Below are 26,880 nucleotides of genomic sequence, written 5' to 3'. Positions count from 1 at the left end.
ATAAAAGTTTCTCAATTATAAGTATAATATGTACAAACAAAATGCAAAGTGAACGAAATTCAAATTTGTTATCAATAGTGTCCAATTGTGGAAACATAGTAAGTATTAAAAAGATTAAACCTAAAACCTTTACGCGATTTAGGAAAATTGTGAATATAAATAGATTAACTAATTTTATTCCCAATATAAAATTTGCGAACTGTGTGAAAAAATGTTAAGGGTTATAATGTGAATGCTTGAGTTAAGCTTCACAGTTTAAAGTACAGATACTTGTATGATTTAATGAAAGGGTATTTTCATATCCTCTTGCTTTAAGAAAACAGAGTACATTAAATTTTAATATCAAACTGAAACTTAGATGATGCTCCAATGTCAATTTTAATGGTATTTTTATTTAAGAAATTGCATATTCAATATTTTTTAACATCTAATTACTAATTTCTATTATACTTATCATTTAATTTTCTGGATTCGATTAAATTCACAATTTCCTATGTTCGCGTAAAAGGCAGAAGTGGTGAAATTCTTTTAATAAGCGTACAATTAACTTATCAAGATTGTTTAATTATAGTAAAAAGTTGAGAGAAGATCGCGCAACGCGGTGTGCTTAGAGTGCGTTGTAAGTGGGTCGAAAGGGTGGTTTTGGGGGGCCTTAGTTAGTGTAACCAATAGATAACAGTGGAAATGGCTTAAAAATAATTTCGCTTAATTTTGCATACAATTTTCGTAATATTGCTGTTTGTTTTTGTTAAATTACTCTATGCAGCGTCCACGTTGCATCCACACGTCAGACCTTGGCGCCCCAGGCCCGTTTAAGGAGATACGCGCCCTTCTCGGCGATCATGACGGCGGGGGCGTGCGTGTTGCCCGCCGTTACCTTCGGCATGATGCTGGTGTCCATGACACGCAAGCCACGCACGCCGTGGACACGCAGCTCGTGATTCACGACGGCCATGGGATCGTGTAGGGGACCCATTTTACAGGAGCCTGCCTGATGGTTCTCCGGACCGGTATTCTGACGCACCGCACACTCCCAATAGGCATCGCTGGCAAAGGCGTGCGACTCACAGCCCGAGACGACCGTCTTGTCCAGCCGCATGCCGTACTGCTTGAGCGGAGAGGTCTGCGAGAGTCGTATGGCAAACTTAATGCCCTCCACCAGGGTCTTCACATCGCGCTCATCGGTCAGATAGTTGGCGAAGATGCGTGGCGGATCCAGGGGATCTGCAGAGCGCAGTGTAATATAACCTCTTGACTTGGGATTCAGTACGGCGGGGAAGATTTGAATGGCGCGGGAGCTGTTGGATAGCAGCTCGCCCACTTGGCCGGTACGGGCGCAGCTGGCCAAATAGCCGCCAAAGTAGAGCTGCAGGTCGGGGATATCAGGTCGCTCGGCCCAGCGAGTGGCAAATTTGGCCGTCACATCGGAAATGCCGGTGCCGGACATCAAGCCGTCACGGAAAAGCAAATACTCCATGGCTGTGGCCCAATTAAGGGGTGCCGTGTCCGCATCGTCGATAAAGAAGTTCGTGAAATAGGCCACATGATTGTGCAGATTCTTTCCCACGCCGGGCAAATTATGGACCGGCCGTACATTGACCTTCAACAGATCCTCCTTGGGCCCCACACCACTGAGCAACAGTATTTGTGGGGAGTTAACGGCGCCAGCACTCAGCACCACCTCCTTCTTGACCATAATCTTGCGCATGCTGCCAAACTGATCGCTTACCTCCACCCCCAATACGTTCTTCGTGTGAGGATGAATCAGAATCTTCGTCACTGTCGTGTTCAGCAGAATGTGTAGATTGCTGCGCATGCGTGCGGGTCTCAAGAAGGAGCGAGCCGAGCTATAGCGAATGCCATTGCGGGCCGTCATCTGGGCGATCATAAAGCCCGTTGAGTTCTGACCATTGAGATCCTGAACTGAAAAGCCCATCTCTTCGCCACCCTTGAGAATCGCATAGGAGAGTGGTGGATTGTAGGGGAACTTGCCCACAGGCATCAGACCGCCCTTGGCATGATACTCGCTGCCCACGACATCCAGCTCTTGATTGTCCTCTGACTTCATAAAGAATGGCAGCACATCTTTGTAGGCCCAGCCAGGATTTCCCAATGCAGCCCACTCGTCGTAGTCCTCCCGATTGCCGCGTATATACATCATGCCATTTATTACCGAAGTGCCGCCCAGGACCTTGCCACGTGGCCAGAAGCAGCGCTGCTCCATCGAGGACAGGCAGGCCATCGGCTCGGGCTCTGTGTTGTAGCGCCAATCGATGTCGCTGTTGACGAAGTTCAGGAACATGGAGGGTATTTGAGCGCCCACTGGCTCATCGCCGCCTGCAAAGGGCAAAAGCGAAAAGTTTAAAATTAATATTGCTTTAAGATTTTTCATACCTCCATCAAAAACAATTCCCTCAACTTCCACTCCTCGCTAACTTTTGTAATTTATGCACAAAGTACATAAAATATAAATATAGTAAGACCAGGCCCATTTAATTTACTTTTAGTTTAAAAAACTATTTTATTTTTAAAACTATTAATATAATTTTATAACTTCTGTAATTTATGCACAAAGTAATAAAAATACTTTGATAAATGAAATATAATATATTCAGTGCAGGTCTAATTTAAGTTAGTTTTAGTTTATTAACTATTCTGTAACCTCCATTTCTATGCCAGTTACTTCTATTAAAGCTTTAAAATAAATACAAAACTATAATTCTTCTTTACTGATGGCTTTGATTAGCCCTTTAAAGGCAATTATCGGCAACTAGAATCGTTTAGCTTAATGCCATGAGCATCTGGGTGGCATCCAAGTCCGACATTTGCGGCACGCTTTAGCATTTCAATTGCAATTTTGTTTGCTTTCAGAGCCTAAGCTCTGACTTCTTCGATCAGCGTTCTACAATTTCCGCCAAGATGCTTGAGCGGCAATTAATTAAATCAATTCAAATGCAAACACAGACAGTTTCTCGTACCGTGGGAGCTGAAATTATCTTTGCGGTAATTCCGTCAAAGTAATAATTTAGCTTTGGTATTTCGAAGCAGCGAAAAAAATTAAACAAAAAGAATTGCAAACCGCTAAAAATGCGCCACTGATTCATTGAGAATCGAAATATCTGTATTCGTATTGCCAATAACTTGTTCTACAAAGTAAACTAAAACACGACCTGACAACGTATTTCTCCAATGCACCAAAAGAAAAAACAAGATTCACAAATTTGACAAAAGATGCTCTTTCTTTTGCTTTTACGAGCAGATTAAGTGTGTGTAGGTGTGTATGTCTCTGTATGTATCTGTGAGTGTGGCAATTAGCGATCGTATGCGTAATTAATAAAATTTGAATTGTTTATGCAAAACGTAAACAAACATGCAGACAGAACTGAAATCAATTCAAGCCTTTGAACGTGTTTTTAAATATTTTGTTTTATCGCTCAAATTTTAATTCTGTTAGTGCTGCGACAAAATGTGTGAAAGATTGAAGATATTTGTTGAAACAAACTCATAAAATTTATTGAATTTATTTAGAGGCGTCAAGTTGATGAAGAGACTTCATATTTTTATTGGAAGAATAAAATTTTAAATTGCGAAAGAAAAATCGTTTTTGCAGAATATAACTCTATGTGTCCTCTAATAACAAATTTGAGAGGTAAAGTGCATTGGCTCCTAAAATAATAATAATACCAATTATAAAAAAAAACAAGAATACAAAACATAATAAAAAGCTTTACTTCTCAACTGAACTGAAATATTATATAAATACGTCAATACGCAGCAAATAAATAAAATACAAAAAAATAATCGCCTTTATTTGGCATTCGCCAAAATGTGCATTGTTATTATTGTTATTACTATTGAAAGGATGTCAGATCTTTGTCCAATTCGATCAACACAATTAATGGCCAGCACTTAAATAACTGACTCAATGATTGCAGACACGAACTTCAACAATACAATCTAACCGCATGTAATGTGTCCATCAATGCTAAACCAACAACGAACAACAAACAACAGCAACAACAAACTAACAAGCACTAATGGACTACACTATCGGGCACTGACAGATAATTAGCACCGACACACTGACAACTCTATTTTGCCTCGAACTTCCATTAAGTAACTAATTATTATAATTAGTGATGAGGCGTAAAAAGTGTCGCCGAAGGCAATTACAAGTGGAAAATTGAAAGTGTTACAGGCAGCAGATGACATGCTTAAACGCGTTTAAATAAAATTTTGAACTGGGCGCCAAATGTGACCCAAAAGGCGACTCAAGCAAAGCCAAAGCCAACGCTGATAAGTTGCAATTATGTCATTGGTTTCCATTTAATGACTTAGGGCAGCAAATATGATTTGCACACCATTTTTTTTTCGAAAAGTGTGAATATCAATTTTGTATGGCTATGGAGGTAAGTAATCTATATTAATTAACATTACGATCCAATCCCATTAAGCTTTTTATTTCATTGCACAAGGTCTTATGTATGTCCTCCTATTTCCTATGATGATTTACAAATTTTTTTCAGTCTCTCATAGCCATAAGAGATCAGAGATGTGGTTATAGAAAGCCGTTATTATAGAGTGGTTAGAAAAAGAGAGTTCTGTTGACAGCAAATGAGAAAGATAATCAATATTTAAACATGAAACGCAAAAATGATGGAGGAAAATAATTCCTTGTTGGTCTAGAAAGGAACAGAACAGTAAAGACCCCCTAAGAGGGCAAAGGAGTTTACACCGTGAATAAGAATAAGCTTGTAAAGAAAACTACACCAGGGACAGCCCCACAACTTTCTATAATGATCGATACATTTCTGTTTAACTTCCAAAAACGACTTCAATTCGAAACTATTTACACTACCAGTTATACTTTGAAGGCCATGGATTGTTTCTGAACCGAAAAATATAAATGAAAGTAAAATTATTCAAGAATTTGTTTGTTTAAAGGGCAATTCTGTTTCTATTATTTTTAAACTTAAGGCCATTTGGAATTATTTTGAAAATAAAGAGCTACAATAAATAATGATAAAAATAATAGACAAAAAAAAGAGTTTTAAATACAACTCAAAAACGTAAGGAATATGACTATAAATATTTTCTTTATTTTAAAATTAGGTGTGAGAGAGAATCTCTTCTTATCAAATTGGAGTTGTTAATGTGCAGAATTGTTTATTTAAAAGAAAGTAGAAAATGAAGAATCGTTTACAAAAAAACTTGTTCGAAATAGAACGAAAATAAATGTATATTTTAAGCACAAATCACAAATAATATGCACATTTTTTAATAATTCGAAAATCAGATCGCGTTATTAATTAATTTTTAAACAGCAATACAAAGTGTTGTTTGCGAATAAAATTCAACTTTTAATTTTATCTTTTCAAATTGATTGCAGTTGAACACTTTAAAATGGTAGTGGCTTAGCTAGTTAATCGTTTGCTTAATTAGCTTTATGTGGTAACCAAAGAAATACTCTCAAATCAAGCATAAACAAGAACTTGAGCAACATTTAAATGCCAGCAAAACAAATTAAGTGCGAACAGGCCATAAATACTGTTGCGTCAGTTGCTTAAACAATCTAGATGCATGCTAAATTCATTATAAATTTAATGAGTGCTCATTTGCCAAGTGAATGCACTGCACATATGTATGTATACAGTGATGTGTGTAAAGTTTAATGTGCGTTTTTTATTCATTCATAAAAGTCAGTAAATGATGCACAAAAAATAATTACCTTTATGTAATTAATGCAAGAAAAATATCGAAGGTAACCGGAACGTTATGCACTTAAGTGCAGTAGCAGCCAAGAGCAAGTTAAGAGCCTACAACAACAACAATAACAACAATTAAGTGCACATTTGCATGCCCACAAAAAGTTAACACCAAACGGACGATCGGACGGCAATGGATTTGTTTTACATAATTTCTCGGTGATTGTGGTTGCTATTGTTGTTGGTGTTGTTGCTTCATAAACACTGTTGTTATTGCTTTGCGGTTAGGCTTCAATTACTTCTAAACAAATGCCACATTTCGTGCGTCTAATTGCTGCCAACCGCAACACACTCTCAACATGTTGCCAGCCAACTAGTCAGCAACATGTTGATTAGCAGCTTACCCTAATTGAGGCGCCCACAGAGCGCACAGCAGCGACCGTACGCATAAGACGACCTCTTGTATTATTACCAATTAGAGTCATTAGGCCCCATTGAACTGAAGCAGCTGCCACTTACCGGCTTCGATGAGCAGCACTTTCCATTGTGGCACCTCGGAGAGGCGCGAGGCAACCACTGAGCCCGCTGAGCCACCGCCAATCACAATGAAATCGTATTCGTAATCCGGCTCCGAGCGAAACTGCAATACAAAATTGATTGTTGATTGAGATATCATTTATTGCTATTATATCGAGCCACTTTTCACATACCCTCGAGCTGGCCCGTCCGCACGGATCCTCCAAATCGCATTGGGAGCGTATGAAAACCTCCAGTAGACCCATAAACAGCATGAAGGCGCTGCCACCGCATGTGGAGGCGAGTGTGGGACCTGTGGGCACGCCCACTAGACAATCACAAGATGATGTGGCTGCGGACATGGCGTTCAGTAGCTGAAAATGAGGACATACAAAACGAAAGACTTAGGCAACGAACTCGACTAGGTATTATGAGAAGTAAATGCTGGAGAAAAATGTTATGACATTAAGTATATAAGTTTTACATTAATTGACAACCATAAATTATTTATAAAATATTTATTCTTTTGATTGTATTAAGTGAAAAATTTAAATATAATTATGTGTTATTATATATTTAGACTTTGATTGGGTTTCGTTTTAAATGAATTTTTAATACCAAACTAATAATACCAAACATTTTATTAGCATTTTATAAAAGCTTATAAAAATAAACAAAAAGTAATGCAAAATGGTGCTAAACTAAATTAACAAAAATAAAGAATATTTAGCAAATCTATTCCTTAAACATAATAACATTTGAATTGTATTTTGCGCTAACTTTTTCATTTCTCACTTTGATTTGATTTTTGAGAATTAGCCTAAAATATAGCATTCTTGCTTTCCAACGTTCACTGTAATAATTCTTTGTCTGCAATTCAATGGGCACATTGAATACCTACTAAGATGCCAAAGGGCAAAATCTGTGCGATAACTTCTACTTAACCTTGCCACCCATAAAAAACGACAACTGTGGTAAAAAGCGGCTGCAATGGCCAGCAAAAACAAAAAAAAAAGTAAGTAAGTAATGTTCAACAGCGCTATAATTAATTAAACCAACAACAATACAATGGCAATAGCACCGCAACTAAGGAGGCGGCGTTGTCTGCAATGCACAAAAACCCATAAAATACACCAAAAAAGACGAAGCACTATCGTACAATATCTTGGCCATTTGGCAAGCAGACAAATACAAGAATTGGAGTGGAAAGAGGCATGGGGCAAGGGGGAACGGCAACTGCCGGCAGCATTTGTAATTACAAAAGGCCAAGTTAGGCAGAAGCGACCGCTTAAAGCAGACAGAAGTCATAGCTCATCATCAACGGCCCCAAACAGTTCCAAAGAGGTTGGCGAGGCCCGGTGCTTTTGCTCATAAACCACCAACAACGATTGAGTTTTCCATCGTTTCTCATGACCTTAGCCCAAAGTGACTAAAATGCTGGCTGTGTCTCTCAGTTATTGCCGTTGTTGTTGCTGCTACGTTTGTATCTCTTTGTGATTCGAAATTTATGAAATTGCATGTTGATTATGATGTGGTTGCTGCTGCTGCTGCTGCTATTTTGTTGTTGTTGGTGTGGTCTGAGTGCTTCAGCCGCGTGTGCCTAAAACAAAATCACTGAGGTTACAGTAGCCAGCGTTTGATTAAGTAATATCGTAGCTACAGTGGAGATTGTATACGAAAGAACGAAGTTCTACTAATACTATAAATATCAACATATGATATACTCCTATAGCTAGAAGAAATATCGAAGATATTTGATAAAATTCCTAGGCACAGATGTTAGAAGTGACTGACATCAATTTTAATATTTCTATAACTTATGTAGTTCAAGAGAAAGGGGTGCAGATAGACAAGAAAAAGAATGCAGAAACATATGTCTCTAGATGGTTTTTAACATTGATATAAATAATGATGAATGCCTATAGGGAATAATAAACTAGTACGATCGAAAATTACTCAATGCTTCTTCTTATTATTTATTATTATTCCTCATAGGCATCGATTACAAAATGAATCTGCTTTGAGAATAAGTTGAAAAGCACCAATCGGCAGAGAGATTGCTTTCATTTGGAAAACTTTTTAAATAATTTTAAATGTAAATTTACTTTTAGGCACACTCAACTGTGCAGGTCGTTGCTTGATTTATTTGTTGGGGAGTGTACAGCAGGGCGCGCAGTTCAGATTAAAAGCCAACATGTGCTTTATATAAGACCTAAAAGAGTACTAAAAAAATCCATCCTCTGTATGAACACATAGCATGTTGACAAAATTCGGTGAAAAAAGAAAAACAAGGAAAATTTGTAAGCTCATTGAATTTACATAGTTGGCTTAAAAGCACGCATGCATTCGAATGGCTATAAACACATTCTACAGATCGCGTGCTCAGTGAGTTGGTGGCAAAAGTTGTTTGCCAAAGTTGTGAGTTGTTTCTTTGGAATTGTATCACGATTTCTGCACGCGTTTTGAAGTTCGACTATTAGTTGCTGTTGTTGTTGTTGTTGGTGGTGGTGCTGTTACCATTTTGGACGGCCAGTGGAAAAACTCGTTGCGAGGTCAACTGCCTCTCTTTGCGATTTTCCACGCACGCAGCGCTTTAATTCACTTTCGATGCATCCTTCAACTTTAAAAATAATACGAAGCCCCAATCACAATTCAAATCGTGAACAAATCGTGCTGCAAATGTCAAATGCGAGCCAAATGTTTGCCATCGAATTGAAGCAATTGCTACGTCTTTTCAACTACAGTCTCAGTTAACGTTTCAGCTTTAGTTTTGGTTTAAGTTTTGGGCTGCTTTTGTTTTCGGTTCTGTTGTTGTTTGGCTTTCTGTTTTTGGCTTGGTTTGGCGCTTACAAATTGCAATTTGATTGCCGCACCGTCGACAGTGCTGTACGATTTAATTGAGGTCAAAAGCGTTGTAGACATCTCCAAAAAATACATTTTAGATGCTGTTGTTATTGTTGCTGTCTATACTTGCTTGCTTGTGGCTTGGAAGCGCTCTATGGGCGGGCGTTTAACATTTTTTCTTTGCAATTGTTCAGTCACCAATTGGCAGCTAACTAATTGAGTTATTTAAGCAATGAGCTTAGTTTGTCGCTTAAAATGGTTAGGCGAAGAAAATGGAAGAGCTGATTTAAAATATGTAAATACCTTATAAGAGTTTGAATGTAATAGAAAAACAAAGTGAATCAAAGGCATTACAAAAATGTTGTGTAAAACTTTAGCCCACATAAACATTGTTTTTTTATTTTACGATTATATGAAAAGTTCTGATTTTTTAAAAACTGTCTAACAACAACGGCAAAAAAATTTATGATTTTTGTTAAACATATGTTATTCATAAAAAAAGAAGGGAGTCCTTTAAACAACTAAATAGATTTTATGCCATTTGAAATAAGAAGCCTCTCATAGCTTAAGAGATTTCTTATTTTGTTGATGAAATTGTGGAAAATGAAGTCAATTTTAACTTAACCTTAAGTTATAGAATAGGAAAAAGTTAAAAAATGTACTTTGATCAAAACTAGTCTGTTAAAAGTGTTTTCAATGTTGAAAAGATCGAAAATTGTTTCAAGCCTAACAAATTGTGAACAAACCAAAAATTTGAGGCAACAGCCTTTAAAATAAAATTAATTAAATATAACTATTTTCTCATTAAACATAATTGAATGCAATCAATCAAAATAGGCACCCAATTAATCAGTTAACCATGAACATATTCTTTTAATGCTACAGAGCAGAGGTTTCGCTTGCAAAACATTTGTGTATCAACATTGAAATTTGTGTGTTTAATAATAAGCTCGTTAAATCCGTTTAAAAGTAAACAGAAGGGGCTTAACATGCGTTTTTTTTTTAATTTTCTATGCATGCCACCACTTAAGTAGATAATCCATTTAGCTGGACAGGAAATGCATACTGCCAGAGGAGTGAGGAGTGTGTTTCTTGGTTTCTGCTAATATTTATTTGTGTTCAACAATGTTATCTTCCCACAGCAAACCTGCTAATACTTCCTGTGATATGAATACACACTTACGAGCATATCTATCACACCATAACTCACATTAACATTTTATCTGTGTACGGCCATAATTATGACGCATATACTATACTGCATATATATTTATGGCTTTATGTCGCCTCGACAGCCCACAATATGGGCGTAAGACTAACATGCACATAACGCATAATGCCTTGCGCAGTCAGGCGTCCTATGTCGATTATATCAACTTTGTTTTTGTGTGGCTGGGGTATCTTCACTATACTTGTAGTAGCGATTGTTGTTCTTGTTGTTGCTTTTATTGTTTTTGTTGGTGGCATTGTCTGCATTGGTGTTGCGTTTGAAGGTTTCTTTCAGGTGTCTGTCAGTCAGTCAGTTAGTCAGTCACTCAGTTAGGTAGCCAGTCAGTCAGTTGTTGGTCTCGTGCCCATTGAAACGTTTCGTTGGTGTGAACAGACAATAAAAAAAGAAGACAAAAATGAAAAATGAAAGACATGCGACGCGATAGAGCCACCTGTCATAGATAGTAGGTAGGCCTGTTGTTTTTTTTTTTTACTCTTTGCCTGAATTTAGATTTGTTTATACTTGAGGTGCTTATTAATGTGGGAACTAGGCATTTATTAGAATAATTAACACCGCATAGAGGAACCTATGACAAAGGCGCCACTTAAATACTAGCTTGCGTAACATTCTAATTTTCAGAGGTAACCATAGGTTATGGGACCGCTGCTGATAGGCAAATGCAAAGAATTCAATTAACTAAATCATATTCACAACCAAATGATGGTCATATCTAGAAGATTATGAAACTTGTAAAGAAAAAAACTATCCATTATCAAATAACATGATCTGATAGTTTCAAAAATATTATTTTAAGGTTTGGAAAAAATACCAATAACGTATGTAGACAAGTTAGTTGCTTTGAAAATGAAATGAAAGTCACGAAAATACTTTTCATTTACCATAAATGGAAACCAACTAATTGTTATTAGTTAAAAAAGAAGAAATAAATATTGAAAAAATTCAATAATAAAATATAATATTGAAATTTTTGAAATTATAACAATTTTTGTGTATATACAAAAACATTTAGTAAAACTTTGCTTTAAAAAATGTCTGGTATTTATTTATGTGTCATATATTAAATAGTTGTTAAATAATAAATTGTAAAATATACAGACAGGTCGCACGGCAACAAAAATTGCACTCATAAAAAAAATCACGTAAATTGAAATATTTATACGTAGATTTAAATATTTTTAACTTCAATTTTATACAGTAGTTTGTTTTAATTTATATCACACTTCAATTTCAAGTTTAATACATTCTTTAATATTAAATTAAAAGTATGATTTAATATTGAATCACAAGGGATGATGTGGACGGGTGATTCACGCCAAAGGTTTTATTTTTTTAAATCATTAAAAATATTTTACACACTGTTTTCTCTACTCTTACAGTAACTCCTATTAATAATGACATTTTGTAATGCATATTTGATAAATTTAGAACAATTTTCAATCTTTTGTTATTATTAATATCTTTTCGTTTCTTATGCCTTTTAAAGCTTAGATCAATATTGATATTAGAACTGAGTAATAGCATTCTTGACGACACTTCACACCATACCTTACACCACACAACCGCTGAAAACCGATTTGGGAATTCTAATCAAATTAAATTATTTCTAGCAATCCCAAGCTAATTGATTTAATTAAAATATTTAAGAAATAATTAATTAATTTATTACTTTAACTATTGTGAAAAGAATGAAAAAATGCCAAAAGTAGTTGTCCATAGAAATAATTAGATTGCTGAAATCAATAAAAAATAGGAAGCGAGCCATTGATTTAGCTTTAACAAGCATCATCATTTAAAAAAGAGCGCTATATGCGATAAAAAGTTGCAAGCTAATTAAAGAGTGTGCAAAACTGGTACCATCTGGCATTAAAAGTCAATTAAAGGCATAAAATATTAAAGCTATTTTACGCATTTGGCTACAAAAACAATGCACAACCAGTTTCGCTCATCAAAACTCACTTTAAACTGTAACAAATCATAAAAGTTAAGTGTCAGGCTTTCCTCGATTCGAACTGAGTGTCAAATTGCGAGGTGGCACTAAAATAACGCGAGTCCGTTAGTTAATTTACCGATTAAATAGATTCCAATAAAAAGATGCATAAATAAAAAGCAAAGCATGCAGTTTTTGTTTTTATTTCTTTTTGTCAGACACATGCAATGTTGCCAAGATCGAGAAAGAGGCAGAGAGGTGGACACCCGTTTTAAGGCCATAAATTAATTGCCCCTGCAAAGCCGGCACAAAAAAAAACAAACTGCAACAACAACTGCGATTGCTAACAAGCAAATGCAAACATTGAAATTGCTTTATTGATATTACGCAGCAAGAGGCCAGCGATTAGAAATTGGCCAAGAAATCAAAAAGTGTTGCAGAAAAAGCCAACAACTGACGGCTAACACAAATGCTGCCAACAGCAACAGCAGGTACACCTAGAGGTGTGCGTGAGCACGTGAGTGATCTAAATCTAAATCTACAGCATAAGAAGTAGAGTTCGATTATAGGATTAAATAGAAGGTAAAACTCATATCGACAGTATAGGTAAGCAATAAGAAATTTTTTTTATTTAATGCATACGTAACAGAAAGAAATATTAAATAATTTTACCAACATATAAACTAACTGATACAAGCACTTGAGTTCGATTATTGGATTAAATACTTGTAGAAGGTAAAACTCATATCGACAGTATAGGTAAGCAATAAGAAATTTTGTTATTTAATGCTTCCACAACAGAAAGAAACATTAAAAATGTTTACAAACATATAAATTAACTGATATTCTTTATACATATGTATATTTAAGATAGGTCAGACAAGGCAATAGTTATCAGATTTACACAAATTTGTTGGCTTATTCATTAATCTCTCTCAAAAATATAAAGCGCCCTCAATTAAACGAAACTTCTCTTTTTTATGAAATACGAATAGACAAAAGCAAAGATTCTTACTGACTGAACCACAATCATGAATTATTCAAATAAACAATATAGAACATTAAATACATATGTATTGAGAAATATTAACTAAGTTTTTATTATAATGTTTGTATTATTGATTTGAAAATTAAAAAATTAACTTCGTCTGTAATTTTATTTATTTTTAAAAACCCTTACAACGCCAACTTATATTTGTTACAATTTTTAATTAAATTTTTCAAAAAAAAAAAAAACATTTATTTACTGTTTTTGATTTAACATAAATGAAGCAACGCTGGGATGGATAAAAATTTCTGCTACAGAAGAACTTTCTACTTTTGTTTTCAAAACATTTTTGTAAAATACGACAAATAGAATACTCGAATTATTTGCCTGTGTGAGCGTAACTTAACAAATATTTGCATTTTATAACAAACAATTAACTTCATATCTTTGCTCCTTTCTGTAAAGATTGTTTGTGTCACGTGCTCATCTCTAAGTGCTACGGTAATAGCTGTGAGAGGAACAGCAACAACAATTGCTTTGCCAATTGTAGCAGTTTGGGAGGAAGCGGCGCAATGTCTGGCAAACTTGGCCAATGTGCAACTGCAATGACGTCTCACTGTGTATTTCTGGCAATGTGCCTGTAGTTGTTGTTGTTGCTGTTTCTTTTGCTGTTTTCTGGCCGTGTTGGCGGTGTCGCTGTCTTTACTCCCATGGCTTTTTGGCCGCCACGACTTCCTATTTTCACTTTCATTCGTCATGCGCGTACAACAGAAATGCGCCAACAGCAGGAGAAACAACGGTATTGCTAAACTGCAACCCATTTCTTCACTTTCCTCAGTATTTCCTTCTGCTATTAAACCCTTTTGCCAGTTGCCAACAGAAATTCAACAAATTGCGAACTGACTGTGTGAGAATTGATCGCAAAAAATATTTGTCATGCCCATAATGCACAAAATGCTCGAATATTATAAATTTGTTTACTCAACATGAATATTAAATATTTTTTTGCTCACATGAATCACTGGAAATTTAAGAAATTGTTGTAAAAATGCAAAAAACAATAAGCAAAAACTAGCAATGATAAATTCTTAATCCTATTCATAAATAAAAATTGTTTAAAAAGTGATGGAATAAAGGGAATTAGCCACTAATCTAATACAGAACTAATTTCTTAAAATAATACATTCAAAGTTCACAAATATTTAAAAAATTCGCTATATCTATTATTTGAACAGAGCTCGAAGCGCAAAAAAGATATACACACATTTCAATAGCACCAATCAATACAACAATAAATACTTATATAACATGTGTTTAAACAATTAAAAGTTTAAAAGAAACCTTTACTCGTAAATTAACTTACAAATCATAGGTGGTTCACGGCAGTCGAAGTTTGTTTTATTTTGCGCGATTACTTTATCTTGTAATGTCCCAAAAATTACTAATTTTTTTTTACCAAAATATGTCAATGCATTAAATATTCTAAATTTATAATTAATTTTAAGTCTTTTACTCTGGCTTTGGGGAAATAACTCTCTTCTTGAACTTGTGTCCAAATTGTGTAATTGGTACTAGAATTTGTCTTGTCAGCATTATTTCCAATGTGGTTCCGATATTAAAATATTTGCTATATTTTATTTGTACATGTTACATTTTTCAAATGGTTACTGATTCATTATTTTTAAATACTATGAATACATAATAAAAATGTTCTTTTATTTGAATTCATGTGATGGAAAAAGAATTAAAGAACTTTCTAATCAAGCCTTCTAATGTAAGGTCATACCTAATACTTGAAACTATAAACAATGGGCTTATATTGATTGCAAATTCTAGCATTTTTTATTATATTTTGAACTGAATTTTATGAGCATGATTTTTTTTTTTTTGTTAATGAACTATCAAATTAATTTGTTACTTTCTTTCTATTACTTATGAACTCTTAGTACTTTTTCTGAGCTCAAATTAAAGCATCATCTTCACTAAGAGCTACATTTTATTTATCATACATACGTAGCAGTTCTAAATAAATAGCAATTCTTAATTCTTCCACAAACATTTTTCAATAAGTTAAGTTAATTCAAACAAGCTCTCGTTAACTGAAATAGTTTATCCGTTAAAAAAATTAGCATTGTTACAGGATTTCCAATATTTGCTAAAATACTACAAAATAGCTCGTAAGTATAATTGTGCTAGCCCTCATGGAATGGAATTTTTTTTCTTACTTAATCAAAAGCAATGTCAATAAAATAAAAAACCTTTCATTGTTTGTAGGCACTGTTTTTTGCTACTGCAACTAAAAATCCATTAAACAATGCCATTAAACGTGAGCACAGAGCCAACGAAAGGGCTGGGGTTTTCGTTTTTAGATTTGTCGACTCGATAGGCACATGTTTGTGTAAAATTTAGGCACGCTTTAGATGACTATAAATGAATATTTATGATTTATGGCGAGTGTACTGCATAGTAACAGCGCAAGCGGTTGAATGTAAGTTCGAGTTGGGTAATTAATTGTTTTATTATTTCCACAGAATTGGAATCGAAATTATTATTATTTTTTTTTCTTTACATACGCGAATGCACAGAAAACCCTGCACGATTGTGTATTTCTTTGTAATTTCTTTCGGGCGTGCTGGCCATGCGATGAAAAACGGAAATGCCATCAACGTTTTCATCAAGTTGTAAATTTAAAGCACACAGCCTTCTGGAAAACGTGGAAGATGTTTGCAGCACACAAAAAAGTGTTTTACATAATTTATTTAAATTTTGCTACGTCGTTGCAAATTTTGTTGCACGAACTACGTGATTGAATATTTGCAACATTTTGCCAGCATTTTTCAGCAGTTGTTGGGTTTTTCTTTTCGTTGCCAAAATAAAAAAAATGGTTTTCTTTTCTTTAAACATTTTACGGCATGTGAAGTACGAGTAGCCTTCCAATTCGTTTTTGCCAATTACGCGGGGCTACTGTTGTTGCTCTTGTTGTTGTTGTTTTTGTTGTAGTGGCCAACAACCACAATTAAGTTTAAAGTGAAATTCTGCAATTGCTGGCGCATCATCCAACACACAGCTACCGCCGCACAATGGAAGAAAAATTTCAAAAAATTAAGTTTGTCGTTAATGTTGGCAAATAGAGAAATTCAATTTAGTTTCAGCTGAAATATCTGAGGGGATTGTCTGCTAGTACTATGCGTGGAACTCCAATGAGCTATTAAGTTTGCAGGGTGAAGGTATGATTGAACTAAAAATAATCTCTGGCATGTCCTATTCAGCTCATTGGCTTTGCAGTTTTTAGAAATATACGTAAACGTTAGCTTACATATTTTAAATATTAGAGTTTCATATACTAAATACAAAGTAATATGGTTCTGTTTTGATTTTAGCTTATTGTCCCAATCCCAATGGATTCAATCATTTTTTTTTTTTTAAATGAATGCAGTACAGTTCCAAAGTTCAATTCCTACATCTTTCACATGGTGGAGCTCAGTTAATATATGAAAAGGTATTGAAACAACTAATTCAATATAATATTTGTGTTCCACAAGACCCGACAAGGCCCAATTATATTCTTAATAATGTTTTGACTGCCATGCTAATAAATTGATTAAACAATAGAAAGCTAAAAATATTTGCTTCTAAACAAACCAAACAAACCCGTTGTCTATGGCAAGGGAAACATTTCCTTTGTTTTAATATTTGAAATACAAAAATAAGTTGTATTTGGTATTCCGAATTTGTAATACATTATCGAATATACTCGATTAGATATCCTTCATCCGATCTACTTTATTCATTGCACTATTAAAAATGTACTCCATCAGATTTACTTCATCAGATTCACTTAGTTCATCAAATATTCTTCATCACATCTAATTAATAAGATCTTCTGCATGTCTAATACTTATACCAGATCTACATCATCCGATATTTTTCATCTAATATACCAAATCTTCAGATATACTTAATAATAACTGCTATATTTATCATAATTTTAACAGATATTCTTCAATAGCAATACTTCGTTAGATATAATAATCAGATCTTCTTCATTAAATCTAATTAATATTCTTCATCAAATGTTATTAATATTTAATTAATTAATAATTAATCTACTAAAGATTCTTCTACAGATAATTTCATCAGATCTTTTTCATCAGATCTTCTTTATCAAACTGACTGCTTTCAATTAAGCATCATTTGTCCATTAGGTAATTAAATATTGTTAGTAATTAGAAATTGTCAATATTTGTTTTATATTTGGATAATAGTTTCTATTTTCTTTGCCATGGTGCGGAGCTATCTTCGTGCGTCTGACGCCCTCAACCCTTCCGGCTGAGACAAGCATTGTGCTTTGATTGATCGTTGGTTACGATTACGTGCTGAAAATGGTAAAACGCAACAGCCTACGACTGCAACACGAGCACCAAATGCAACACCAACACCAGCACCAACAACTGCAACAGCAACAACAACACCAACAACAACAATAACGACATGAAATGTGTGTGTTGTTGGCCGACGTCTTCTCGATATGCCGCTGGCGGATGCAAAAATGGGCAGTTCGGTGACTTTAGCAACGTCTTTCAGGAGCTGCCTGTCAACTTGGTGTGCGCCTCATGATTTCAGCTCTTGGCCAGACACTAACAACACATTTAGTTTCATTGCTAAATGAGTGAATTTGTTAACAGTTGAGTTGTTGCTGCTGCTGCTGCTGTTGTTGTTGCTATTGTTGCTATTGCTTGTCGTCACTGTAATTGATGTTTTTGTGAAATTTCTCACGCTTGTCGCTAGGATAAGATTTTTGTGTTGGTAATCAGCCAGACACCTAGAGGCTAACTTGCTGTTAATGAGCCAACTAGGCCACAGACTTATATAAAAAATGTGCAGCTCCAACTGATGCCCCTGGGCTGTGTCTACGTTGCGATTATTGTGTAAGATGGTGTCCGTTTATACGAAATTGCATTTCTTGCAATCAATCGAAGACATGATGCAGAATAATGAAGTGATTATTGTTTGGAAAGCCAAGCGATTCTAAAAAATGGTTTCCAAATTAAAATGAGGATTTGAAATATGTTAAAAGAAACTTCATATGCAAAATAATAAGCGAAATCCGTAGGTAAAATTTTACTGGCTCTAAGCCTTTTGGCCTGCGTGATTGAGGCATTCATACAGAGAGACATTGAAAGAATTTTGTTAACCGCTAAATTAAACAAATTTCAATCGTCCTATGTCTTTAAGGAAGGGAGTTCCAATAAATGCGTCCCATCCATAAAAAAATATTCCAAGAAATTTAAAGCAAACTTTATTTGCTCTTAATTCGAACTCTTTTAGTTTATTTTACGAGTGTCTTTGAAATAAATTTAATGATCTGTTGGCTCTTTTAAAATACTCGTAAATTATTTTTAGCTCAATCGCAAGATTTGTTTGTTGCTGTTGAAAAGAACTTGTTAGAGAGCTTGAATAGAAAATTGGCACAAACTGCATGAATAGAAAAAGAAAGTTTATTCATCAATCAAACAATATTGAATCGCATAAATAGGTTCAACATCAATGCACTCTGATTTTTATGTATGTAGGCTATACAACTATATATGCTAATTAAGTGTCAAGCTGTTTGAATGTACAAACTCCGGTACATCCCATTGAATGCTGACTGTGTTGGCCCCACTCTTTTGTCAAGGCGGCTTAACAAAAATAAACGATATAAATAGAAAATGAGAAGAAACTGACGAAATACGAGCAAATGTGCCACTTCTCCAGCTTTCTTGACTTTCGATGACTTGTAACTGAAAATGTGCCATAACCAATTGTTAACAAATAAATACCGAAAAAACCATTTAAAATGGCAAATGGCAAAATATCACCCAGAAACCAAACAAAGGCCGCTCAGACCTAGCCAGGCAGCCAGCCAGCCAGCCTTAGCCAACTTAGAGCACAAAAGGAGGCAAGTAAAAGGCAACAACAATCCGAAGACAAATTCAATGAATACTCGAATATGTACATGATCGGCCCATGAATGAATGTCGGACCGAAAAAGGGAGCAACAGCAGCAGCAACAACAAAAACAACAAAAACAACAACAACAACAACAACAGCAATGCAAACAAACAAAAGTCTATCGATGCTGTGCTGTAAAGCAGAAACAGCGAACCACAATTGTTTTGGGATGCAGCAGTGGCAACAACAACAGCAACAACAACAGCAACAACAACAGCAACAAAAGCTACATTACCAGCACGCTCCCAAAACATGGACGCGTACAAATTTTATCTGTTGCTGACAGTTCGACATGACTCCAACTTCGCGCCAAGTGAGCGACGATTTTTGGCTACGTATGTTGGCCTTAAGCAAACACACCACAGTCATACCTCGATTCAGTTAATTGTGTTGTTGTAAGTCAAGAAAATTAATTATAATTAAGTAAGAGTAAGCCAAAATTTTAAAATCACTTTTCTCAAAAGAACGAAAATATATCAAATCTTTTCTTTCTTCGCTTCGATTCAACTTTTTTTTTTTACCATACAAGGAATCTAAAACTTAGTGCAAGAAAATTAATTATAATTAATTAAGAGTAAGCCAAAATTTTTGCACAGCCCTGAAATAGATAATTACGTGATTTCTTTTATATAGCAGGCTAGCCTGTATGGTTTGAAGTATTTGCTAAGCTAGATGCAATAAAATAAAAATAAACTTAAAGAGTAGCAGAAAAGAAAGCGTTGTGGGTGCGAAAGACACCATCGGCGTTGACGTCGACGTCGGCGTCGACGTCGAGATCGACGCCATGCGGTCAAAGCACTTTGGCTTTCAATAAGATTCGATGTAGATTTAATTTTGTTACCCGCACCCAAACGCGCAACAATTGTTATTTTATTTTCTGCGTGTGATGCCAACCTCTTCGGTTTGTCCCCAATTTTTGAGCAGAAAAGATGATGGATTGTCGCGCACATTTCAGCACATGTCGAAAAAAGACAGACGATCCGCTTTAAAAAGAGCATAAAATCGAAATGCAAACGAATAACAAATCAAATAAAAAGGCGTCCAGAGTGGACGAAATATCAAGAAATGCTTTCAAAGTGCCTGTTTAATGAGTTCATGCATAAGCGAGTTAATGAGTTTATTTCTTTAGAGTGTGTTGAGTGTGTGTGAATATATTCGCACAAATTAAAATCAAATCAAATCATTTGGCCATTTCTCGTTCAATTGAAAGCAAACGAGTCGAAAGTGAAGATCGGCTTAGGCAGATAAATGTCCGATTAATAAGCCAAATATGGTTTTGGCCTTATTTGGACAGAGACGAGTGAATCTACCTGAGTTTAAATTAGTTCGTCAGTAGCAGTTTGACGTCAAACTTTACAAAATTGTTTGTTAACAAATATATAAGAGTCTTGTAAATTGTAAATTGAATTAAATGGAATTACATTGCTTACATAGAGACCTCCTATAGGGACAATAAAAGCTCATTCTATCTTACTATATAAAACAGATCACTTTTCGGTGAATAAATAATTCGCGAACATAAAGGAGTTATTTGCTTAATTATTTAGCCACCAATTGAGGTGGGAAGCTATCAAAATTTAAAAATGCATTGAATCTAGATTTGGGATTTCTATTTAAATAAATGCAAATATCAATTTTTTAAATGAATAACTTAACACGAAGCCTGTCTCAATACAAGAAAAATTAATACCAATTTTTTTAAAATAAATGTCACTTGTTTTTATTTTTTTTTTACAATATTTTAATGTGAAGGTAAGTCAACATGTAATGATTAGAGTTCATCATTAGATATTTGATATGTAGTCTTCAAAACTAATGACCAACAGAAATGATGGGAGAATTGTACAAATTATTTGTATTAATATGATTACTTATATTTTCTGCTTATTTTTGGGAATTTTTCAAAATTATTACTTCAAACTAACCCATATTTATTTCATAAATGTTTCACATAAGTTCTTTAATATTTCCCTTAAAATGACACTCACATTAGACCACCAACTTTTAATATAAATTCTATTTGCCTGCACACTTTATTTTGGCAAAATTATATACTTTTCAAGGTAAAGAGTAAATAAACTTGTATTTCAATAGACCTGCTAGCTGCAGTGAACTTAACAATAATTTTTCTGTTTCTAGCAAAGGTGTTGGACCGACTTGCATGCCATTGCTGACAGGATCTGTGCTACCTCCGTGGTTGTTCAAGTTAAACTATAATAAAAAGTGCTTGAAACGATGCTCTTAAGAAAATTTCTTACAATAGACATTTATTGCTTAAAGTGTTAAGCACTTCTGAAAAAATTGACTGACACTAAATGGGTGCAGTTATTGTGTTGTATCCGCCGCGAAACTACTAAAAACCGGGTTGATTTCCCATTAGTGTAATAAAAACGTTTAATGAACTGCCACAGCGAAACACCTAAACGCGAGTCTTTTGCCTCATATGCTCGACACCTGATCAGACTGAGCAACTCGAAATAAATAATGCACAATAATTGAGCACAAAATCAAACAAATTAGTAGACTGCATTGACTTAAAAAAACCGACACAACGGACCGGCCTGCACAATGGTTCGATCATAAGGCATATGGAATAGGCGACCACCAGCGGCATGAGGCTAGAAACATGTCTGATCGCAGAAATCGTGAGACACATAAATGTGCCAACAATGTAAGGTATTAAAACGTAACGATCGAAAACTGAACCGTTTTCAAAAGTAACTGCAAAAAGTGCAACAGAAATTATCACAATGAACTATCAGCGTGCAGCAGAAAACAAAAACAAATAGTAAGAAACAGCAACAACGTCTCAAGTTCCGTTCCAAGCCGACAATGTTGAGCGTTTTGCCTTTGTGGTCTATGAGTAATGTGGCAATCTAGCTGTTGACAAAGCGAGGAGATGGCCAAAAAACCAAAAGGCTGCAACAAGAGACTGGCCCGCGCTTCCTCAATCCCATAAATGGACTGCCAGTGGCATACTCGTAATTTTCGTTTTCTGTTTGTTTTTTGTTTTCTTTTTTTTTTGGTGGTCTCAAAAAAAAAAAAATGCAATTGCAAATACGAGTATGTACTTACATTATTGGCCACAACCTGTGCTTGTTGTTGAGCTTGGTTTCCTTTTTGGTGCGAGCAAGAAAAACAATTAATAGTTTCGAAGCTGGCACAAAATGTCAACGGGAATTGTGACTCCTTATGGCAAATGCTTTTAAGCAAATTACACAATTGCTGAAGACACTGACAAAAGTAATAAGTAACAGCAACGCTTTGCGCGCGCAAAAAATTGTGCACAATTAGTTTCCTCTCTTTTACATTTATTTTGTCAGTTTTTCACACGCACGCACTCACTCGCACGAACGATTTTTGGCTTCGTGCTGGAAAACGATAACTGCTTGCAACTGTTTATCGAACTGCGCGCAAACGCAGACGGCGGCCGACTCAAACGCTAGCCGGCTTGCCGCAGACTTTTTAAAGCGTTGCCGGCGACGCAGACGCAGAGTCTTGGCCAGCGGCGACGGCGGCGAAATTGATGATTGCGGCGAAAAAGCTGCAGCTGTTTGCATTCAAACTGTTGTTTGGGGAGCACTGCTGGGAGCGTGAGCAAAAAGCTTGCGAACTGAGCAGAGCTTTAAGCTTTGCTCGATTTATTTGGTTTTAAAAGTTTGGCGATGGAGCGCTATGTAGAAGCTTGAATTGCTGGGAATTCAACAGCTTAGGTGTTGGATGTTATTTATAAATCAATTTTTTACCATTTCTTAGAAATGTTCTTGTCATTTGAGATCAGTTTCGAACATTTGCCGGGTCAATTCACATAGAAAATATAATCTAAGGTCACTTTTAATCATATAGAAATATAAATAAATGTGTGTACTATTATATTATTATTCTATAAGTCTTATTGAATTCACTTTTTACCATATTTTTATGTTTTTACAAGCTTACAAATTACTATATTAAATTTCATAAACTAATTTATTAAATGACTCAATAAATTTTGTAACAAATTAAAAAAGTATTATTACGGGAAAGGTAAATCTGGAAACTGTAGAAGGTCAAACGTGTTGAAAATCAATACAAACATAAGTACCAATGCACGCATGTTAATATAAGCAGATAATAATCTTATGTTATCTACAAGTTATCTGTCACTGTTGCATACGAATGTAAGCATAAAGAATATGTATAGCAAAAGTGTCAGTCTCCAATAAAACTCTAAAGCGAACAGACGCACGGCGGTCCGCGACTATTGTCTTTTACTTTACTCCTACTGAGCCCTTCCCTTTTCAGCGAATATATAATCTATTCAATAGGTTATGGGCCCAGCACGCTTCCACTGCGCAGAGGCAATGCAGATGGAGAGAGCGAGAATGCAAGAGCATTTATAGCTACGCAGCAGATCGTCGCGCATTCCAAAGCGAATTCAAAAAGGAATTCAAAAATCGTCGTTTGCTACAACTGCGGCGAAAAAGGGCACTACAAGGCACAGTGCAAGCGTGAGAAAATTCGCGGTGAAGGGAAAAAGCAATCGACAAAGAAAGAGATGGAAAAGCAGAGCAGCTTGTTAAATGCGTTGGACGTTGGAAAGATAGAGAACAACATGTGGTGTCTGGACAGCGGAGCAACAAGCCATATGTGTTGCGATAAGACGTTATTTTCAAAATTTATTGCGCACACTGAAATGATCGGTTTAGCTGACGCTGGTTTCCTGAAGGCCGAAGGCAGAGGAGAGGTGAAGTTACAGACAGAACTTTGTACCTTGGTGTTGTCAGATGTACTGTATGTACCGAAAATGAATGGCAACTTTATGTCCGTCAGCCGGTCAGTGCAAAAGAACAATGTTATACATTTTGGGCCACATTTTGCTAAAGTTATACAAAACGGCGAGTGTATACTGAAAGCGAATAAAGTTGGGAACCTTTATATGTTTCAAGGCAAACAAAATAGGTGTTATTCCGCAACTGAATCAGATGGTACATTGTGGCATAAGCGTTATGGCCATTTAAATTTTACCAGTCTGAAGGAAGTGATCAGCAAAGAGCTAGTGCGTGGTATTGGAAAGGTTGTTTTCCCAGACAACTTGAATTGCAAAACGTGTATGCTAAGCAAAATACATGTACAGCCATTCCCAAAGGTAAGCACTAACCGTGCCGAAGAGCTGTTGGAACTGGTTCATGCTGATGTATGCGGCCCATTCGACACGAAGTCACTTGCTGGATCCAAATACTTTCTGACCTTCATCGATGACAAGTCCAGGCGTATATTTGTTTATTTTTTGCGGAAGAAAGATGAAGTGTTCAGTAAGTTCGTCGAATTTAAAAACTTGGTTGAACGGCAAACAGATAAAAAGCTCAAATGTATTCGAACCGACAATGGAGGCGAGTTTGTCAACACAACATTCAACGGTTTCCTGAAACACCATGGTATTGCAAGGCAATTGACCGTGGCTTATACTCCGCAGCAGAACGGCGTGGCGGAAAGAGCAAACCGGACATTAACGGAGATGTCCAGATGCTTATTGGTGCAGTCGGGCCTAGGCGAGTCTTTGTGGGCCGAAGCAGTCAACACAGCAGTATACATAAGAAACAGATCACCTACCAGTGCACTGAACAACCTGACTCCAATGGAAGCGTGGACAGGTAAGAAACCCTGTGTTAGCCATCTAAAAGTTTTTGGTTCCATTGCAGTTGCACTTGCAAAGGGTCCCCGTAAAGGCAAATTCAAACCCAAAGGGCATGAGTACCGTATGGTTGGGTATTCGGTAGCAGCCAAAGGCTATCGGTTATACGACCCAGAGACGAGGACGATTGTCGAAAAACGAGACATTCTATTTGATGAGCGTTGTGGTGGTCATACCAATGAAGATACCGTTACGGTAGATTTTCCTGCATGCGAGGTTCAAGAGCATGTCACTCACACGGATGGTGACAGAAGCATCGACGACGATGACAGTGAGCACAGTTCTGACGACAGCAGCTCCAACGCATATGAGAGTGCAGTCGAAAAAGAAGACTCTGACGAGGATACTGTGAAGATTGGGCCAGGCCGGCCTAAAATTGTTCGAAATGGTAAACCTGGTCGTCCAAGAAAGCAATACAATGTGCTTGGAGCATTGGTTGCTAGTGACGTAATGGTTCCGACATCCTATGATCAGGCCGTTGGTAGCACACATGCAGTATTCTGGCAAGAGGCGATGCAAAAGGAATATCAGGCACTACAATCAAACGAAACCTGGCAGATGGCTGATTTACCAAAAGATCAGCGAGCAGTTGGTTGCAAGTGGGTATACAGCCTGAAACGTGACTCTGATGGAAAAGTCGAACGTTTCAAGGCACGACTCGTTGCTAAAGGGTGCTCCCAGAAGTATGGCGTGAACTATGTAGAGACGTTCTCACCCGTTTGCAGATTGGAAACCGTGCGGTTTATTTTGGCGTTAGCAGCGGAATTGAAGCTGTACCTTCACCAGATAGATGTGTGTACCGCCTATTTGAATAGCGACCTGCATGAAACTGTTTATATGAAGCAGCCACAGGGATACACAGATCCCAATAATCCAAGTAAGGCTTTATTGCTTAAAAAGGCAATATATGGATTGAAGCAGTCGGGGCGCGAGTGGAACTCCAAGCTCGATTGTGTACTACAAGGCATAGATTTTGTAGCATGTGAAAATGAACCGTGTCTTTACAAAAGGAACGGAAGAGGTGACTTATCATTAATCCTTGTTTATGTTGATGATATAATTATAGCATGCCGATCAAAAGAGGACTTGGCCAACATCAAGTCAGCCATTACAACATCGTTTGAATGTGTTGACAAGGGAGAGCTGCATTTGTTCCTTGGCATGGAAGTGCAGCGCGACGGTGAGCTTGGCGAAATTTCGCTAAGCAATTCGCAATACATCAAAGACATATTGCGTGAACATGGATGCGAGACCTGTAGACCTACAGCGACCCCACTGGATGCTGGTTTCCAAGTGATATGTACCAGCGGGCATTGTCAAAAGGTTGACATTGCATCCTACCAGTCTTCAATTGGCGAGTTAATGTGGCTGGCGCTTACAACAAGGCCAGACATATTGCATTCCGTTGCCAAGTTAGCTCAACGGAATCAAGATCCGCATGCAGAGCACCTAGTGGGTGTAAAACATGTGCTTCGATACCTGGCGTCAACTGTGGACCTGAAGTTGCACTACAAAGAGTGTGGACAACCCCTTACCGGCTATGTGGATGCAGACTGGGGTGGCGACCGCATCGATCGCAAGTCGTATACTGGCTATGTATACTACTTGGCTGGAGGACCCATATCCTGGCGATCTGAAAAGCAACGCAGCGTGGCACTTAGCAGCACGGAGGCGGAGTATATGGCTCTTTCAACTGCGTGTAAGGAGGCCATATACCTACGGCGTCTTATAGTGGAGATTGGCTGCGGTGACTCGAGTACTCCAACTATTCTTCATGGCGATAATTTAAGTGCTCAACAATTAGCTAAGAATCCTGTACACCATGAAAGAACAAAGCATATTGATATTAGATATCATTTTGCAAGACAGGTTGTAAACGAAGAACAAATTGTTTTACAGTATACATCAACCAATGAAATGATAGCTGATATTTTAACGAAAAATCTCCCTAAAGCGAAGCATGTTCATTTTACAAAGCTGTTAAATTTGATTTGAAAATTT

At 36.3% G+C, this 26,880-nt stretch overlaps 1 protein-coding gene across 2 annotated transcripts; it reads right to left on the bottom strand.

Annotated features, from left to right (window-relative positions):
* Positions 1–372: 372 nt before the first annotated feature.
* LOC115623591 (glucose dehydrogenase [FAD, quinone]) lies at positions 373–22,614 on the bottom strand. 2 transcript variants are annotated; one of them, XM_030517990.1, is made up of 4 exons: positions 22,281–22,614; positions 6,416–6,595; positions 6,225–6,345; positions 373–2,337 (listed from the first exon to the last, which is right to left on the bottom strand). In XM_030517990.1, exons 2-4 carry the CDS (start codon positions 6,581–6,583, stop codon positions 749–751), a joined length of 1,878 nt encoding a protein of 625 aa, XP_030373850.1. In that variant the 5' UTR covers positions 6,584–6,595; positions 22,281–22,614; the 3' UTR covers positions 373–748. The 2 variants fall into 2 exon arrangements, with proteins under 2 accessions (XP_030373850.1, XP_030373851.1); XM_030517991.1 differs by having other exon boundaries at positions 788–2,337.
* Between the last annotated feature and the right edge of the window lie 4,266 nt (positions 22,615–26,880).

Source organism: Scaptodrosophila lebanonensis, unplaced genomic scaffold, assembly GCF_003285725.1.
Source record: "Scaptodrosophila lebanonensis strain 11010-0011.00,11010-0021.00 unplaced genomic scaffold, SlebRS2 tig00000053-arrow-pilon, whole genome shotgun sequence".
Taxonomy (NCBI): domain Eukaryota; kingdom Metazoa; phylum Arthropoda; class Insecta; order Diptera; family Drosophilidae; genus Scaptodrosophila; species Scaptodrosophila lebanonensis.
The sequence above is the reverse complement of the archived record's forward strand: the minus strand, read 5'-3'. Positions and strand labels throughout refer to the sequence as shown.

Excerpts from the sequence above, each read along its gene's own strand:
- LOC115623591 (XM_030517991.1), bottom strand. The coding sequence starts at position 6,583 with ATGTCCGCAGCCACATCATCTTGTGATTGTCTAGTGGGCGTGCCCACA. Across the intron at positions 6,346-6,415 it reads GCGGACGGGCCAGCTCGAGG|TTTCGCTCGGAGCCGGATTA; the intron begins GTATGTGAAAAG and ends TTTGTATTGCAG. Across the intron at positions 2,338-6,224 it reads AGTGCTGCTCATCGAAGCCG|GCGGCGATGAGCCAGTGGGC; the intron begins GTAAGTGGCAGC and ends TGCCCTTTGCAG.